Source organism: Bombus bifarius, unplaced genomic scaffold (assembly GCF_011952205.1).
Source record: "Bombus bifarius isolate JDL3187 unplaced genomic scaffold, Bbif_JDL3187 scf7180000007987, whole genome shotgun sequence".
Classification (NCBI taxonomy): domain Eukaryota; kingdom Metazoa; phylum Arthropoda; class Insecta; order Hymenoptera; family Apidae; genus Bombus; species Bombus bifarius.
In genome coordinates, this window is record NW_022884369.1 from 1,298,768 (window position 1) to 1,317,312 (window position 18,545).

Below are 18,545 nucleotides of genomic sequence, written 5' to 3' on the forward strand. Positions count from 1 at the left end.
GTAAATAATACTTATTTCCAAAGTAACCTGTTCCTTGAAGTTTCTACAGTTCTCTTAGATTAAGTACCCATCGATTATATTCAACGAAGAACTTCGTCATACTTGATTTTTCCGATTTTACCAAATCGATTCGCTTGGAAAGAGATATTAAAGAAGGAGAATGTCGGATAAAATAGAAGGAATGTGAAGACTAGCTGAAAGAATTTCGACGCTGAAATATCGAAGTATTTAATTATAAGGCTCGAACACGCGAGCTTCCGCGTCCCAACTCGCGAGGATATTACGCGATACCCGGAAGCGCGAAGAAAAGCTGGAAACACCGGTGCGTCTGGTGTAATTAATCGACGTTGCAAATAAGTAAAGTCGGTTAATTGGATAAACGAACGAAGGAGGATGGAGCGTCGCGCGATTACGCGTGCATACAATTTTCGAGATGGAGGTTAAACGTTGAACGAGAAGATTTCCTTCTCGTCTCTCCGTGATAATTTATAAACGAGTGGTTCGCGTGACTCGTCTCCTTCCTGGCCGGCTTGATATTTTTCCACTAATCATACAGATACGCAAACTCGCACGAATGCGCGTCTCGCTCCGCAATTAGAATCGAGCTTCGCTCCTGCCCTTCGAGGGTGAAAAAACTGGCTGAATTACCGATCGAACAGACATATGACAAGGTTTGGGAAATATTGTGATACGCGTTAACAAATAGCTTCAAAAAGAAGCAATAGGATTACAGATTATGCTTGCCGGATAGTCGATTCCAGACCATCCGTGTCGTAATCTAAAGATTAAGATTATACGAGCCAACAATGTTTCACTAAAAGATCTGTTTAAGAATCATGACACTCGAAAATGCTAGAAAATTCATAAAATATTGTCCATCCAAGTTGTCTTTCATAGTCAGAGACCTTTCTTCAAATAACAAGTGCATCACGATCGAAATAAACGAAATTGGAGTAAGGGGCGATTTATGAAAAATCGCGTATTAAGAAATAGCCAGTATCGAAACTACGAAACTTTGCAAATACTAAAAAATTAATAAAATGAAAGTCTCTAAAAACCACCGTATTAAAACTCCCACGCCCAACTCCTGAAACTCCTTCGTCCAAAATCGCAAGACTCCCAGCGACCTAAAATATCCGTACCCATTCGAAAAACCTCTGAAACGTGTTCCACGCGGAAGATCATCGAGCGTCGAGGTCGCGACGTCCCTGATGTCATCCTCCCACGATAGGCGTGCTCAAGAAGGCGGAGTTCCGACATGCGCTTTGCCGTGTTTCCCGCCCATGGAAACCGGCTGGTTCGGTGAGAGGCCAAAGTGAAGCAGCAGGCCTCCAATTGCCAGTGATGCGATCGTCGCCAATGGAACGCTGGTATCCACCAGAGAACGTCCGCCACTGGCGGAGCTTGTGCTTGCATCCACCGTATATCGGGTGGCTTTCAGTGGGGGTAGGGGGTGTTTCCAACGAGCAGGCATCCGAGGATACACGAACTCTACCGTGCGGTCGTTTCCAAGTACTGAAGCGAGAACGAAGCCAAAGAGAAAAAGAGACGGTAACGGCGAGCAGGACGATGAAGAGAGAAGAAGGGAAGGACGGGACAAGGAGAGAGGGCAAGTTCGTAAATGCCGAAATCGGCCGAGCTGCTCCTCGGCGGGAGCCCAGTGCCGACTCTCAGTCCCGCTGTGAACGCAGCAAGGAACGCAACGGATGTTTTACCCTCTATGTTTGGACGCGTTTTGAAGACGTACACGCGAATCGTGTTGTTAGTCAGAGTTACCGTGTACTCGTCCTCCTCCGTGGTAGGCTAAAGATGCATGAAAATACGCTCGGTGTTGGTCGAAGAACTACTTCGACGTGAGTGAAACGGAGCAAGACTGTCACACGAGTAAACTCGTGTTTGTCCCTGCAAACGCGTGAGACGGAACCGTCTCACGGAGAGTTCGCAGAGTGTTCGCACGGTCGCGATTACAAAGCGTGGAAAGAGGGAGAACGTGTACGAAGACTTCGGAACTGACATAATTGGCGATTAAATGCAGTGAGTCAGCCAAACGACGAAAATTTAGGAAATAGAAACGACAGACGGATGAAAGAAGACAAGAAATAGTGAACTGAAGTGAAGTTGCATAGACAGTGTACTTTACAGTGATTCCCAAGTGTATGATTTAAAATAATAAACCTATTCTTCGCAGGAACGTTTCAAAATGTATTTGTCCGTGAGAAAGGGACAAGAAATTGGTGTAGAGGCATGAGCTGGTATCTGAACTGATCGACACCGCAACTGCAACCGTCTCGTCCATCACGATGATGAACGCTTTCCTGGATGGCGTGTCCTCGCATCCACACCATCTGGCCAATCTGGGCATCAAGCTATCACCCAGTGGTGGTGATGCCACGGACGCTGGTACAGGTGTGCAGCCGGCACCAGGTGAAGCTCCGTCTCAGCAGCACCATCACTTTCACCCCCAAGGCTATCCCCCTCATCATCCCCATCCGGCATCGCACATGGCACCGCACATGGGACACCACATGAGCCATCATCCTGGATACGCGGCACGTGATTTTCTCCTCCGCCGCGAGCACGAATTCAACGCGACCGCGAATCCGACGACGCCGGAAAGTGGCCTAGGATTGTTCACACCGTTACATCACGACGGGACAGCCGCAACGATGCAGCAGTTTCCTCATCATCCGAGCCAACATCCCCTGGCAGCGAGTCACTATCCAGGACACTATCCCCAAGATTCGAGACTACCGCCTCATCATCAGTATTTAAGTGCTCCTCATCTGACGCCAGCGTCGATCCATCATCAACAACATCCAGCCGTCAGCCATCCAAGCCATCATCCTCACGGTGCCTTTTTAAGGTATATGAGAAGCAACGGAAGCGGCGGTGGCGGAACCAATGGGGTTGCAAGCGGCCAACGGCAAGAAATGTCCTGTATGTGGATAGATCAGGATGCGCCCGGACCCGGAAGGAAGTTGTGCGGTAAACTCTTCAACTCCCTCCACGATATCGTGACGCACCTCACGGTGGAACACGTGGGCGGTCCCGAGTGCACCACGCACGCGTGCTTCTGGCAGGGATGTTCGCGTAACGGCAGGGCCTTCAAGGCAAAGTACAAACTTGTTAACCACATAAGGGTTCACACCGGTGAGAAACCCTTCCCTTGCCCGTTTCCCGGCTGCGGAAAGGTCTTTGCCAGGTCTGAGAATCTTAAAATTCATAAGAGGACGCACACCGGTAAGTGATGTACATATTATATACCTCCTCTTAGGACTATAGATGTCTGTTCATCTTTCACAAGTATGTTTGCACTTGTTGCTTGTTAGTTTAAAACGAAACCTATAATTTTTAGGTCTTTAGACAGATTCCTTCCTAACTGTGTTTCGAATGTTTCAAAGAAATACCTCCAATTCCTTGTAGAAGCGTTGTCATCCGATACAAATCAATCGCGATACCAATCCTCTCGTAACATCCTGAAATTCTACCGAAGCTAGATAATCGTGGAAAATCGAAATATAAATAACTCGCGACAAATTACGCGCCATGAATCGTAGCCGGATATTGGCTAGTTAGAAGGAATCGAAACGGTGGGAAGCTAATTAATTCGGGAACGATCGCCTACACCGCGTGCAAGAGAAAACGGAAGGGGCACCGAACAAAGAAAGACAATGAAGTCGATGGAAATCGGTCGATTTCCAGCTACAAAAGGGTTAAACGCCAGAGACGTATAAATAAACGGCCGAAGCAGTTACTATCGCCTTCCCCTCCACCTTCCCCTATCTCGGCTCATTTTGGTCCAGCCTTCGCTTCATCCATGAAACGCCCCCGGCGCCTCGAGTCGTTTCAATATAATCAACCGGCTGTTTACGATGACAAGAATTTTTCGGGGCGCAATTAAGAAATTACCGGGCCATATATCGTAGCGTTTTATGCCCGCGTCCCTGGACAATGTATTTACATATGGTTATATACACACACGAAACGAAACCACCAGCCTGTCCCATTGGCTCAGGGCCCGACGGATAGACGCCAGGCGTCCAGCCAGCCACACGGATCTTTCTCTCACGACCGGCTGCTGTTACGAGATTCCTTTCTGGACAGTCACTACTAATTTCACCTTGTAGTTTTATTGTCCGTCCGTCCGTTACCACGACGACCGTGTCTGCGTGCTGGAGCAACGTCCTTTCGTTTTTATCCCTTCGTTTTTCATTTCAATTTATCTCTCTGGAGGAGAATACGCTCGTCTCGCGGACGATCCGCTCCGCGATTCGGTTTCTCGAAACGCCTCGTGAAACCACGGGGACGCGTAAATCCATTAGCGAGTGCATCTGCCGCTAGACGGACGTCGTTACTTGATTATACTTCGATATAGTAATCGAGGGGAGATTTTCTCTTCTTCGTTCTTGCGTAGAATGATTAGCGTCGGATTTGTTGTTTTTCATTCGAGACGGTTTAGAAGCATTTTAGATTTTTTTGGCAGAGGGGTTAATGCGATTGATGTAGTGAAATTAATGTAGGGAAATTATAGTTGGAAGGTTACATGGTTAGAAGCGCGGGCTCTTTAATGATCAACGCCGCGAGCGAGAATTCAATTAAGGGTCTCGGGAACGTAATATTGTATCGCTTCTGATCGCATATTTTAGCGTACCAACGCTTCCCCAGTATTTCCGTTCGCACGGATTTCACGCCAGCAGCGTCTGTCCGCCCCCGTGTATCGCACAGTGCGCTTCTGTTTCTACCTCGAATCGAGCTATCTGTCGCCGTCGCCTGTCAATCGTACGTGACTCGCGCGAGCTAAATCTCCTTCGACAATTGCCAGAAGAAATCAGGTGTGTCTCGTATGATTTTCCCTAATACATCAACCATCTTTAACGGATTATAACACTATATGCATTATACACTATTATGTAACGTACATATAATGCGTTAGACTACATATTATCACGCTATACACCGTTTCGTAATTGAAGAGCAAAAGCAAACAGACCAAATGTTATCTGACTCGAAGGAAAGAAGACATTCTTATATCGATTTTGATTAAGAACAGTAATGCCATTGTTGTGAGTATGAGACGAAGATTCATACACTAGGTTCTTAGTCTTCCTTCTTTTTTTTATTCTCGATCCGGAGGATGGAAATTTGAAAATACTTGTCAGGCTTTTGCACAGACTGGAGAGGTAGGCTGACTGTGAAGAAAGAAATCAATTAAAATTCATTTAGTTGGCGCGTTGGTGAACGAGCGTGGTCCTCCTGCGAGCCCTTTCGAAATAAATTGGCATTTTCAAAAAACTTTCCACGCACGGCTTCACGCTTTGTTTCCAGGCGTTCCCCGTTTCACGCGCGTGTACGCTCACGATGCCCCTTTATTGCCCTCGCCCTCCACCCTTCTTTCATCGTTCTGTGCCGCGACCGGCGCACAAAAGCGACTCGACGCTGGAATTCTTTGTTTTTTATCGTGGAAACACCTCGGACAAATATTTTGGCTCGCGCGAATTCACCGGTGTTACGCAACAATCTCCGTGAACGGGCACCGATGTTATCCGCCCATTTTACGTAGAACACAGAGGTTCCTGTATTTATACAAACTTGAAATATACAAAACTAAAGAAAATATACAAAATATACAAAACTGCTCGTTACAATATTTAGAATGTGAAATAAATTCGCAACTTGTGCCTGTAAAACTATTCTACGCAAATATCCGCAATCTATAAATAATTTCCAAAAAAGGAAAAATCCCGGTGGATTATTTTACGGTAGAAGTTCTTAAACCATTCTCAAAGAAGCTTTCCGGTGAAAAAGTATCCGCGCTCACAAGTTTCTACAAGACTTTAATCCGCAAACAACCGTTTCCAAACACTTCCTCGCCGTTCCTTTTCCTCTTTAACTTAAACATCTAAGCTCTCCTAAGATTCGATTTAAAAGTATAGGAATATGCAAATTCAGTAATAGATATAACACAAGAATTAACAACTACCAAAACCCACTAGTTACCCAATTACTTGACACGACAGATCAGATCCGCAGGTTAAAGCGACATTACCCTGTAGATTTGAACAGATTCAGCTAGAACCAAACATACGATAATCATTTATTATTCACGTTATAGTACCACGCCAGAATAATTTACTTATAATTCTCGATGAGAATTGATTGTAAACTACTTCCAAATAAAAAAAAAATAGGAATTACGATACTTTGATTTAACGGGAATGAATTACAGGGGTGTAATGGCCGTTTACGCGAAAACACCGATGATTACGCAGTAACACGTTGGCGTCTCGTTTCGTGCATTATACAAAGTTGGACAATGATCGCGTGCGGGCGGGCGTGCGTTAAAAACCGTCGGGCATAAGGAATGCTCCTATTAATTCGCAGATGTGACCCGTTGGAACGGTGTCAGCCATTAGGCACAAATTGATATGCATTATAAAGAGACTATCCTCGTCGACAATGAAGGATGAGACGAGAAAAGTAGACAGAGATAGGAGGACAAAAAAGAAGAAAAGATAGAAAGAAGAATAGCGTTGAAGCGCATCGAGCCTCGTATATGCGTGTTACGAGTCGCGACGATTGGTCGGATCGACAATGGTTTCCCCCTAGGACGAAGCGCCATTGGTCAGGATTTTCGGGGGGTTAGAGACGCGTTGAATAAGGGGATGATACAGGATGAGTCGTCGCCGGGGGTTGTTGTGGAATAAGCGTTAAGTAGGGACGAGCATGTCGAAGATAGAAAAAGGGGGACTGGTCCGAGTAAATGGCTTCGCCGCGCCGACGAAACGGAACGATTGAAAATTTTCCCCCGTCCTCGTAGACGAGGTCGACACGCTCGTTTGCATGGGAAGAAATTTCGCTAAGTTGATTGTCTCCGCTCTTCTCGCTATTTTGTAAATAATCCGTGAATCGTCTTGTTGAAAGTACTGAAAGAGGGAGGATCGAAGAATTGATTTGGACTGTTGCATGATTTCTACGAACGATCAGAAGCATCGTTATATTCGTGGAAGTTACGAAATCAGGAAGAATCCTGTTATCTAAATGTAAGTGAAATCATTACCACCTAATGACAAAATCCGCAATCACTTAGTTGCCAACCCAATGCAAGGGAAAACTCAGGAAGGTCGCGTGGAATTTTTAATTCGGGAAAACAACGACAATCGGGAAGGTATTTTACAAAAAATACTAGGAATATGGTAGGAAGAATTATATAAAGAGAAATACGTATAGAAAAATAGATAAGAAATCTTCAAAGAGATCCAGATAGATGTCGAGACTTACGCGAATAAGAAAAACGAGTATTGCAAAAATTGAAAAATTAACCAGTGTAAGAATCTAAGTGTAGTTAAATCTTTTCTCATTGAGAATTATAAGTAAATTATTATATAAGTACTATAATGCGAATAACAAATGATTATCGTATGTTTGGTTCTAGCTGAATCTAATGTTTAAATCTAAAGGGTAATGTCTTTTTAGCCTGCGGATCTGATCCGTCGTGTCAAGTAATTGAGTAACTAGCGGGTTTTGGTGTTTATTAATTCTTATGTTACATCTATGATAACATGAAATGACACGGAAGAATGAACGACCTCGAAGGTTAGAACGTGGGGGGGACACGAAAGAATAGGAAGCGGAAGGAGTCTCGGAGAAAAGAACGAGGAAACGATGCCAGAAAGCGGGAGGACGATATTCGTGGCGGCTGAGCGGCGCTCTCAGGAAATCGACGACGATCGACGACACTGTAAAGCTCCGTTCCACGGGGAACATTGTAAGTCTCTGGTAACTAATGGCGGCGGCCGGTAAGATCGGTATCGGAGATGCATGATCGGATTTATGCGAGGCCAATATGGAAAGCCGTGCCGGCTATTGTGATAAGGCGGCGTGACGTCGACAGGAACACGCTAAACCGACCCTCTTCCTCCCCTCTCTTCGATTAGAATCGGGATTCCAGAGGCGCATACAAATTATTTTATCGATATCGATACATATTCGCCAGGGATACATCTACCGGCGCGACAGCTTTGAATTATGAATATTAACGTTGCACGGTCTTACTTGCAATTTCGAAAAGACAATTAATTACGATGCAAGTGGCTTGTTTAATGGGGCGAAAGAAAATTCCATGAATTCCTTGGTGATCTTTCGATGGAAATCGATCGAGACACGGTACGCAAAAGGATGGCACGTTTTATGCTTCGGAGGCGAGCGGTTTTCGAACGATGACAAGGCGCGATCTGTCGAGGCGAGACGGGGAAAGCGCATCGACCGCGCGAGATTATCGTAACGGCGACTCATCGAAATCTTTCCGCGTGAAAGATCGATCTTGGAAGGAGCACGTTTCGATACTCGATCCTCGACTCGTTCGATTCGAAGATGAAACGCGCGTGGAAGGGCACCGACGGCCACGCGAACGAATAATCCTGGCGATCGCTAGCGACGACGACGGTGATCGATAATCGGCTGCGTTTAACGTCGTTCGGCGTTAACTGCTACGATTTCGAAACACCCTGTCAGCGTTCGTTGCCGATCCTTTCAATTACCCGTTTCGTAAATCAGTGTCGTGAAAGAGAGATCTAAATCGAAGGTAAATTGTCCGGCTTATCTTGATTTGCATATCGACCGATCGGGAATTTCTTTAATGTTGAAAGCACCACCTCGACGATTTTACAATCGACAATTTGACAAGGTGTTTATAAATGTAACCGTGGCTTAAGGATTCGGAGACAAGGCGAGCACTTGCTTATCTTTGACATGATATATTTTCATTATAAAGTTAACCTGAGATAAATCGAGCGCGATTAAATTGATTTTTCAAGCCTAATGTGAAATAATAAAATTGTCACGTTCGAACAAAAATCTCTATCAAAGTTGCGGATAAATCAAACATAGTCAGCTTAATTACAACAATGTATTATGATCCGGTTAGCTCGATATCTGGAAGCTAATACGCAATAAAACTGGCGTTGTCAAACGCCGTACAACTACTTAGTTACTTGACCAGCTCTCTATTCTTTCTTCTTTCAAATTTTTTAATTTCTGAATTATACCTTAGAACGCCTATACTTTCTAATGGAAAATTGAGAAACGCAGTCTGCTGATTATTAATTTACAAATCTCGATGCAAATCACGTGCCATCAATACCAAAGCGTCCGGAAACCTATGAACGTCGTATCGTATAATACGTGTCAAAGTATTTTTCCACAGGACGTCCAAGAGATATGACACTCGACGTGAATCGTCAAGACGTCTGACGGTGGAGGCTGAGGATAAGCTCGCGGGTCGATAAGGGCGAGACAGTGTTTCGCGCGTGCACAGCTCGAAAAGCTTACCACCAATAAAAAACCAGCCCTCAGGTTCCCTGTTTCTACCGCGTGGCTTTTGTTGTTCAACCGCCTACGCCTTCATCGATCGGTACCCGACACCGGTCGTTCGCTCATCTTTGACAGCGCGGAACGCAAAACGAGAGATACAGCCTGCCGGAAATGCGCTCTGTCGGCCCGTTGTTGCTGCGAAAACGTGTATCTTTAGAAACGCGACGGCGTTCCTGCGAGACCATCGATATAGAATCGCGATAACGATTCCGGTCTTCTTGTCCGCCTCGATTCGTCCGCGCAACGCTTATGAAAGGGAGAATTATATGCTGTTGGAAATAATTACAGGTTCGTTAGGAGGATGACGTTATCGTTGAGTATCTAGGATTCTGAAAAGCGTCGGTTACGATATTTAGAACGTAGGTTCGCTTGAAATTGAGTTATTTCCATATGTCTTACGTCGAGTACCGTAGCGAATATTAGTTGCTTAAAATGTGTTTTCTATCTAGCGGCAATTTCTCATGCTATCGATGTGTTCTTTTTCATCTTTTGCTTAGTGAAAATTCCTAGGCAAAGTTCTTATATAAAATATACCGTGGTTAATTTTCTTAAATATATGCACTCCACTTTCGTTAGAATTTGCGATTATTAATGAACTAGCGTCGATCGAGTCCACTTATCTGAATGTCAACTGCTGTAAGAAGTTAGTAGGGAAAATCAGTGAACGATTATATAAAATTCCAGTTATATCAACTGTTTGTCCTCCTACAGTTTCCTTCGCAGGTTTTAGAAGCTTTCTAATTTTGATTTTTTAACGATGATGTACAGGACGCGAACAAGTGACATGTAAAAGTGGACACGACGACATTCCTTGTGGAAAAATAAGAAAAATATACGGAATACAACCTTTTCATTCTCGGCTTGGTTTTCGGCAAAAATCGGGTTTGGAAATTCATCAAATGTACTTGAACATAGCTAATTTCCGACTGAACAGGATTAAAATTTGTCCGAAGGCTTAATTTTCAAGAAAATAGAGTTTCGACATATTTTGTTAAGGATCGGCCTAGTACATGCGTATGATAAATCTTCAAATTTCTTTTCCTCGGAAACAAAGCGTCCGAAAAATTATAATTTTACATTTTCAACTTATTTTCACACATAGAATGCCCTCCTGACTGATTACTTGATCCTGTCCAGTCCGGAATTATGCACGTTCAAGTATACTTGACAATTCTCAAACTCAATTTTCTCGAAAACTAAGCTGAGAATGGTAAAATTGTATTGTATATCTTCCTCTTATTTTTACACGAGGAATCGCCTCCCTCCCATCGTTACATGTTATTCGGACCCGTATAACTTTCATCCGTTCCTCCATTCATTTCAATAAAGATAACACGACGAGATAAAGATAAGGCAAAATCTCCTACCATGTAACAATTTTCCTCAAATTCCTCGTTATAACAAGTAGAATCGATTTTCCAAGATGTGTAACATCCTTCCCACAATCAACCAAAACAAACTTCTACTATACCAAAAAGGATTCTTAAAGAAATGCAAAACTGGAATCTTCAGATGATTCTGAAGTTCTTTTCTCACAACAAAACTCTCAAAAGTGACACGGTCAACCTTCAGCTTCTTACACAAAATACATCTTTCCATCGGTGGAGAATGAAGAGATCGGGCCGAACGTAGAATCTGTGCAGCTTATTGTACGGTAGCCGAGCACTGGTAGTTCGCAGGGTCATTAAAAGAGGATTCATGCGTCGAAATCTGCGGCTGGGCTGCATCGCGAGGCCCCGGGGGCCGAGCTGCGTATATTATTTGAAACTGATTTGGACCGAAAGATTTGTTGCAAAAGCTCACCGCCACACGAGAGTGGGCAGAGCTGATAGCCGCTGGCGTTCTTTCAGAACGTCGTAACCGTCCCGAGTCTTCGCCATTCCCGGCCATATTCCTCGCGGAAGGCACGTTACACGCCTTCAACCTGTCGATAATCCCGTTCAAGATCGCGGTTTAAGCCTCGACGACTCTATTCCGAAGCGGTTCGCTTTGACGGCAAGCTAGTCAACAGACTGTTGAAGAGAAAGATTATGGAGGTTGATGTGTAGAGGATGGTTGGTCGGTGAGGTTTAATGACGAGATGGTTCGTTGTTGAAACCGTCGGGTATATTTAAAATTGTTGGGGTTATTCGGTGTGTAAACAGAGAAAACACGTGGATAAATTGTAAGGTAGAAGATATATTTAAATAGAAGTGTAATAAGTAAAAATACAATTTGAGCTGGTCCAGATCCGCACGCTAGCTGTGTTACCTAATAACTGAAAAACCCCGAAGCCAACGTCGCCTGTCTACTGTTTATGGCCTGACTTCGTCGCAGTCTTTTGTCTACACGCTGTCGATGGCTTCAGTGCTTGAGAAAACTAAAAAAGACCAGATGTAGAGTTTTCTTAGAAGTGGTAACCACTTCAACATAAATTAATATACAGACAATATTCGCTAAGATACTTGTATTAACGGATTCGCGAAGACAGTGTATAAGTCGCAAAATAAGATCGCTAATGACTCGTTAATTAGATCGTTGATAATTCGTTGATAACTGAACTCTTCGGTTGCAGTTGTTTATTTATACTGGTCGGGGGAGAGCCGGAAAATTTGAATTCAAATTTATTTAACGGTTGCACGTAGCGACGATATTGTTTTACCCAGAGTTTATTTATTATTACGTTATGTGTATCCTAACGATATTGATACTCCGAGGCAAAACAACAATATGATTTGAATCGTCCTCTAGCTCATGTGAAAAATTGTTGCAAGGCTTCTTGGAAGTTTGGATAATTTTTTTACTTATGTGAGACTTGGAGGTTACATCGCCTGTCTAACATTTTTTCTTGGAAAGTTAGAAGATTTTTTAATCACGCGCGCTTTGAGAATTAGATCGCGTTTAACCCCCTTTTAGAAAATGAAGAAACTTTTGAATTACATATCTTTTTACCGTCAAAAATTTAAAAGAATAGTATCTCAGTCATGAGAGTTGCACGATGTCGCGATGATCTCCTTAAAACGTTAGAAATCTTTTTACTTGTTCAAATTTAAACGAGATTCAGATAGAAAAATTCAAGATCGTAGGATCAACTGAGTACATGAGAGAATGTCTCGAAATTGATGCAATCGAAGACTCAAAATTATTATAACAGGAAAAAGAATGTGCCACGTTGGTAAAAATTCCAAAATTCCCATAATTTACACCACTTCTCCGATGGTCTAAAGGCTGCACGAGCCGCTCTTAAACGACAATATTCGTCACTGTCGCCTAATCGCAAACTTAAAAACAAACAGTACAACGATACGTCCGTGCACTTCGGTGCAGTTTAATCGTCGTTCGAAAGCGGACGAAAAAGAAAAACGCGATATCACAGGGTCCGTCCATTCGCGTTAATGAACGCCAACTACAAGGAACACGGTTCACGAAGGCGGAAGCGGCTGTTGATACAGTTAATGGCGCGTGTCAGGGCTTGATGGACAAGCAATGGCGATCGAAAACGAAGACGGAAGCGTCGGTTGTCTCGGGACACCACGCGTGTCCGTTTTCGGGACGCGAAACCCGCGATAAATAGATACACCCGTGGCTCGGTTGATTGGCTTCTAGAAAAACAGAACCGGTTAATTATTGCGTCGATCGCACCCTTTCGCTCTCTCGCCACTCTCGATTCAGTCAGCTGAAAAAATAACGAGGCCACGCGCGAGCTTCTTCCCTCTTCTTCTCCGCGCGCACGCCGCACGCTCCTTTATCGATTCGCCTGGCCAGAGAATTTCTTTCTTGCTGTTTCTCGGGTATTTATGTACTTACGTACGCGCAGAAGAGTTACATTGCATTTGAAGATCACAAGGGATACGTGATAAGTCGATTGTCTAATTATAATATTAATTCGTAGCTAGAAAGAAGCGTTTTAATATGACGTGGTAGAAAAGGAGGAGCTAAAACAGGGTTTTAAATTATGTCTCTTAAACGTAGGGGATAAGTTCTTCAAGTTTCGTAATGTACATGTCAAAAAGTTATATGATATGTTTTACATGTTTTAATATAATACATTCATTTCGTATTATATCGTTATAATATTTACATGTTTTATGGCAATCGATATCTTTGAAATATTCAAGAAAATAGAGAAATTTATGTTTAATTCGAAGCTGAAATAGGAATAGAATTTTGTATAAATGAATTGATCGGCAAGCGTATCTTTCAAATCGGTCTTGTGTGAAAGGCGAAAGAAACTACGATTCGTATCATGTTGCTCCTTCATGTTCTTCACTTGTATTTTTAACTCACCGCCGGGGATCGGCCACTGGCGATGTTAATTTCCACCGTTGAAGAATCGGAAGAACGAGTAAAGTGGCGTGATCGATTGCGATCTTCGGATGTATTAGTCTGTTGCACACTTTGCTTCACAGTGGTTTAATTCACCTCTTGGAATCGGTATAACGAGCAAAGATTAGTTGGAAACGTATCTTTATTATAAAATAGAAATGAATTGAGATTAGATGTTATCAACCGCTTAATGCAATTTAAGTAAGCTTCCTTGATAAATTAGCACGCGTTATTCCATTCTACATTTCCGTTACATCCCGTGGTAGTATTAAGCAATCGCGATTCGCAATTCACGAGCAATTAACAGATCGAGACAAATGTTTAGAATGGAAAAGGATCGATAAAACCGATGCGCATCGTTTTCCATTAAATTACCTCGGGGTGTTCCGGTTACCTCCGGATCCCCAGCTCTGGTAGCCGTGTGTCGCGTTAGTTCACAATTAGCGTCGCGCGGTTTCGAAGGCTTCTCGTCAAGCTGCAGCGTTAATGAGAAACCTGTTTGTCACGTTCCCCGCGAGCCGTTCATTCAGCCCGCCTCAAACCTAACCGATCTTCGCAGCCCTCCTCGATCTTTATTCTCGCTCGAATGGTCAACCTATCGAACGTTAAAAATTACCATCGCTGACATGACACGAGGCACTTTTCTGTAGATTTACCACTGAATCAAATTTTCTTTTTAGACAAATTTTTAAAGAACATTCCCTGTTTGATGTTCAATGACACAAAACTACGAATAATCAAAATTACCCCTATCGATGGTTCGTTTCTGCAGATACTGATTTACGGCGAATCTTAAATTGAATTCTATTGTGTCCTGAAAATCGATCGAATAGATCGATTCTAGATTACGCGGAACACTAACGCTAAGAATGACTACTTCTGGTAATTCTAAAAATGTCCTGTCCAGTTTCCAATGATCGAACGATTCATGTATAACGTAAATCGCTAATGCTAAAAGTTGGCACCGATAATGTAACATAGGAGACGTAGATTTCCTGAAAGATTCTTCTCCAACATTTTCCATTTAACTGCGAATTACGTAAGACGTCGTTCACAATTGCAGCTTTGCTTACGCAAATATAGTTCCCACCGGAAATAGGATATTATTGGAGCGTTTTCCCAGTAAATCGGATTAAATTCAGCCGAGAACAAGCGGTCGCGATGATCGCGCGAGTTTTCTGCTGACGTAAATGCGTAGGTGCAACGTATCGTTGGTTGTGAACAACGAGAGAGGAAAAAGAAATCAAACATTTCTGGTTATCCTCCGCGCGATGGGGCTGTTCGACGAGAAAATAACTCGAAATATCTCCCTTCTAAACCAGAGACGAGAGAACACTTTTTCCTTTTTCCTTCTACCTTCTGGAGTAGCTCGTTTTCACGAGAGCTGGCAGTGGATTACGATCGAACCGCTGGTAAAATAACGATCTGAAAATTAAACGGTGCTAAGTGACCGTGTGTTATTCTGTTTGCGAGCAGGGAGGAGGGGGATACGCTCGAAAAAGTCTGCTTAACGATCTTCCGACTGGCCGCTTCCGTTAGTTAACAAGCGATATTTTTCTGCCGCTGTCTCAGTGGATTCAGGAATTCACCGCAAGCAAAAGATCGAGAACCACGTTCGATCGAGAGCAATGGTCCAGACGAGCAATTGCCTGTAAATATTGTTCTCAAGTTGTTTCTCTTGTACAACGATGTATAACACGTTGGATTCGGAGACTTGCGTCGACCGTACAACTACTACATTCGTTGAAATAACTAGATTCAGATTTTCTGGTTTTACGGTTAGCAAAAGTATGCGAATGATTTTTATTGAAACAGAAATGCAATTTCATTTACTCTTCCGTTCAAAGATTTTAGATCTTAGTATTTTTTACTACTTTTATTAAACCTTCGTTGCTTAGTGCAGATCAACGACTTCAAATCACATGAATTTTTTTAGTAAATTTCTTATTATATTAATAGATAATATTCTTTACTGTATCAAGTCGCAAGTTGAATAATCTTCTAACGGTTGTTTAATTTCCTTATATCAATACATATCCTACGATCTTCTAGCACACTGAAACTGAAACACTCACAGTTAAAGATATTTATTTTAATCGCGTCGCTTATCGAACGTATACTTAAGGGATGAAACTTTCTCCTTTCACATGTGATCACAAAAATACGAATCGTCGCGGCAACCTGTTAAGCCACCATTAAAATACACTTAATTTCCGCTATTCATAGGACTCATTCTCTCTCTCTCTCTCTCTCTCTCTCTCCCCAAGAATTCAATTCGTTCGACACATACACACGCGCCCAAAGAGGAGAAACCCAGCCTTTCACCGAAGAGGTTGACTGGTCCCTTTCCTTCTTCCATCCTGCAAGTAACAATGAGAGAAGAGAGAAGAGAGTAACCGAAGACGGGGTAAATCACTGGAACGTGGATGGTTGCCACCGCGGGTACGGTAGCTCCGCGCGTGGAATAATGCGTATACCAGCTAAACATGGCCGCGACACAATGACGATCATCGAGAAAATATCGAGTGTCCGTAACATTATACTTTTTTACCGTTTAAATGGCAGCATCGGCATCGAGACCTGGGACACCGACTCCTGCGTGTCGTTTCACTTGCCTCTTTTGCGCTCGAGAACTCGCGTACGCGCGCTTCTCTCGCGCAATGTCACGGGATACCAGGTATCCGGATCGTCCGGACACACCTTGGGAAGTGTTTCTTAGCGAGATTCCACGCGGCGAGAATAGGCGTATCGTTTGCAACAGCAGACGGCGGGACGTGGTTTTTGTGATTTTTGAGGATTTCTTGGTTTGACGACGTTCGAGGGAAACTCGGTTGGTTTGCCTTTGGATTGCACGAAATTGGAGTATCTTTGGATTTGTCCATTGTGGATCTTGCAACGATACATAAAATATATTTACTATTCTTTTGATACTGTGATTAGAAGATATTGAATTTTGGGTTGGAGAAATTACGATTGAAAAATAAAGATATCTGAATTATTATGGTTCTTGGAACTTTTGGTTTGGTAGCGTTGAGGAACAGTGATGCTTTATCTTCTTTTGAATAGTAGAAATTCGAAGTATTTTATGAATTTTTCCGCGTATATAAAGTGTCTTAAAATCTTCACGACGCGATATCAAATCTTGAATTAGAACCACGGTGGAGAAATGTTATGTGTTCGTCCGATATGAAACTAATCGCTGGTACAGATCAAATTTATCCTCACCGCGTGAATCCTTTTATAACGCATCGTCACGTTTATCGTCCGAAACTGTCAGTTCATCCTGCACGCTATCGACATCCATATGTGACGTTTCACCTGGTCCAAAGTCAAAGGTTCATCCGGACCATGTCAACGGGTCTCGTCACTTCATCCTTTCCACCAAACAATTTTCCCACAGTCAAAATCCCTTCGTCAAACCTCGCCAAACTCGCACAACCAGAGAACTAGAAGAAGAAGAAGAAGAAGAAGAAGAAGACAACGAAGAAGGGTCGAGCGGTTGTCTCCGTGGTCTGGTAGGAAAGGTCGAAAAAGGTGGAGGAATAAACGCGAAAAAAAAAAGAAAACGGAGAAAATGGAGAAGGAGAGAAGAAGGTACGAAGAGAGGGAGGAAAAAAGAGGGAACGAAGAGAGAAGAGCAGAGAAAACAAAACGGAATTACGGCCTAGCTGCGGTGGATGATTTAGGGGGCGAGGGTCGCGGGTCGAGACCGGGCTCTGGAATGCTGGACCCTCTTTCTCTCCTCTCCTTTTCCATCCGCTCTCTTCTCTCAATTTCCTCTCTCGCTTCATCTTTCCCTCTTTTCCTATGCTCCGTTGGAATCACTGGCGGAGGAGGATAAAATGATAAGGGACAAGGATAACAGATAGAACATTTACATAGGTCGTTAGTGCGAGCGCACGCAGGGACCTTTCCTCTCTCTTTCTCTTTTGCGTGTACCAACGATGTTCGCTTGACTTTTGGCACTGGAACCCTTTTGACGATCGTGGGACCTTTTATATACACGCGTGATCCTCGTGAATATCGTTATAACAGAGTCTGTGATCTTATCGTTCCCAATGAATATTTGGACCAAGAATATTTGGAGACTGAGAATATCTTGCAACCTGATACGTATTATATACGCTCGATCCATGTAAATACTGTGATTTTCTCATCGATGATCTCATTTCGATCAAAGGTCGATCTGGTCGCTTAAAATTCTTTAAAATTTGTAGAGGATGGTTGGTTGAGTTGTAATGACGAGATAACTCGCTGTTGAACCCGTCAAGTGTATTTTAAAATGATAAATAAATAATACAGACAATATTCGCCAAGACGCTCGTACCAACAGATTCGCTAAAGACAGTATGTAAATCGCTAATAAGATCGCTGATAACTCATTGATAACCGAACTCCTTACAATCGCGTCTGTTTATTTATACTGGTCGGGGGAGAGCCGGAAAATTTGAATTCAAATTTATTTAACGGTTGCACGTAGCGACGATATTGTTTTACGCAGAGTTTATTTATTATTGCATTATGTGTATCCTAACGATATTGATACTCCGAGGCAAAACAACAACATGATTTGAATTGTTCTCTAGCTCATGTGCCACTACAAATTTATCAAAAAGTTTCTTCTACGTATGTTCGTTTTTTGACCAATGTACTAATGCCGCGAGATATATTTACGAGGATAGAAATAATTCCCAAGAGACTTGGCAGAAATACCAGGAATACCAGAAGGAGGCATCCCGAGAATGCCACGAATCTAGTTCGTAAAGGACGCAGGCTTATCTAGATCGCAGACCGAGCAACGAAATATAGTCGGGGGCTGGAACAATTATGTAAGTGGTCGATGCTAAGGCATAATTTGTCGTCGAACGAAT

General features: G+C 43.1%; 1 protein-coding gene across 1 annotated transcript in view; it reads left to right on the plus strand.

The window, feature by feature from the left end:
• The first annotated feature begins 2,214 nt into the window (after positions 1-2,214).
• LOC117205188 (zinc finger protein ZIC 4-like) overlaps positions 2,215-18,545 on the plus strand; it is a 37,991-nt gene continuing 21,660 nt past the window's right edge. The window contains exon 1 of the mRNA XM_033443346.1: positions 2,215-3,240. Coding sequence (XP_033299237.1) covers positions 2,301-3,240 — 940 coding nt within the window. The 5' untranslated portion in view covers positions 2,215-2,300. The remainder of the gene's footprint in view (positions 3,241-18,545) is intronic.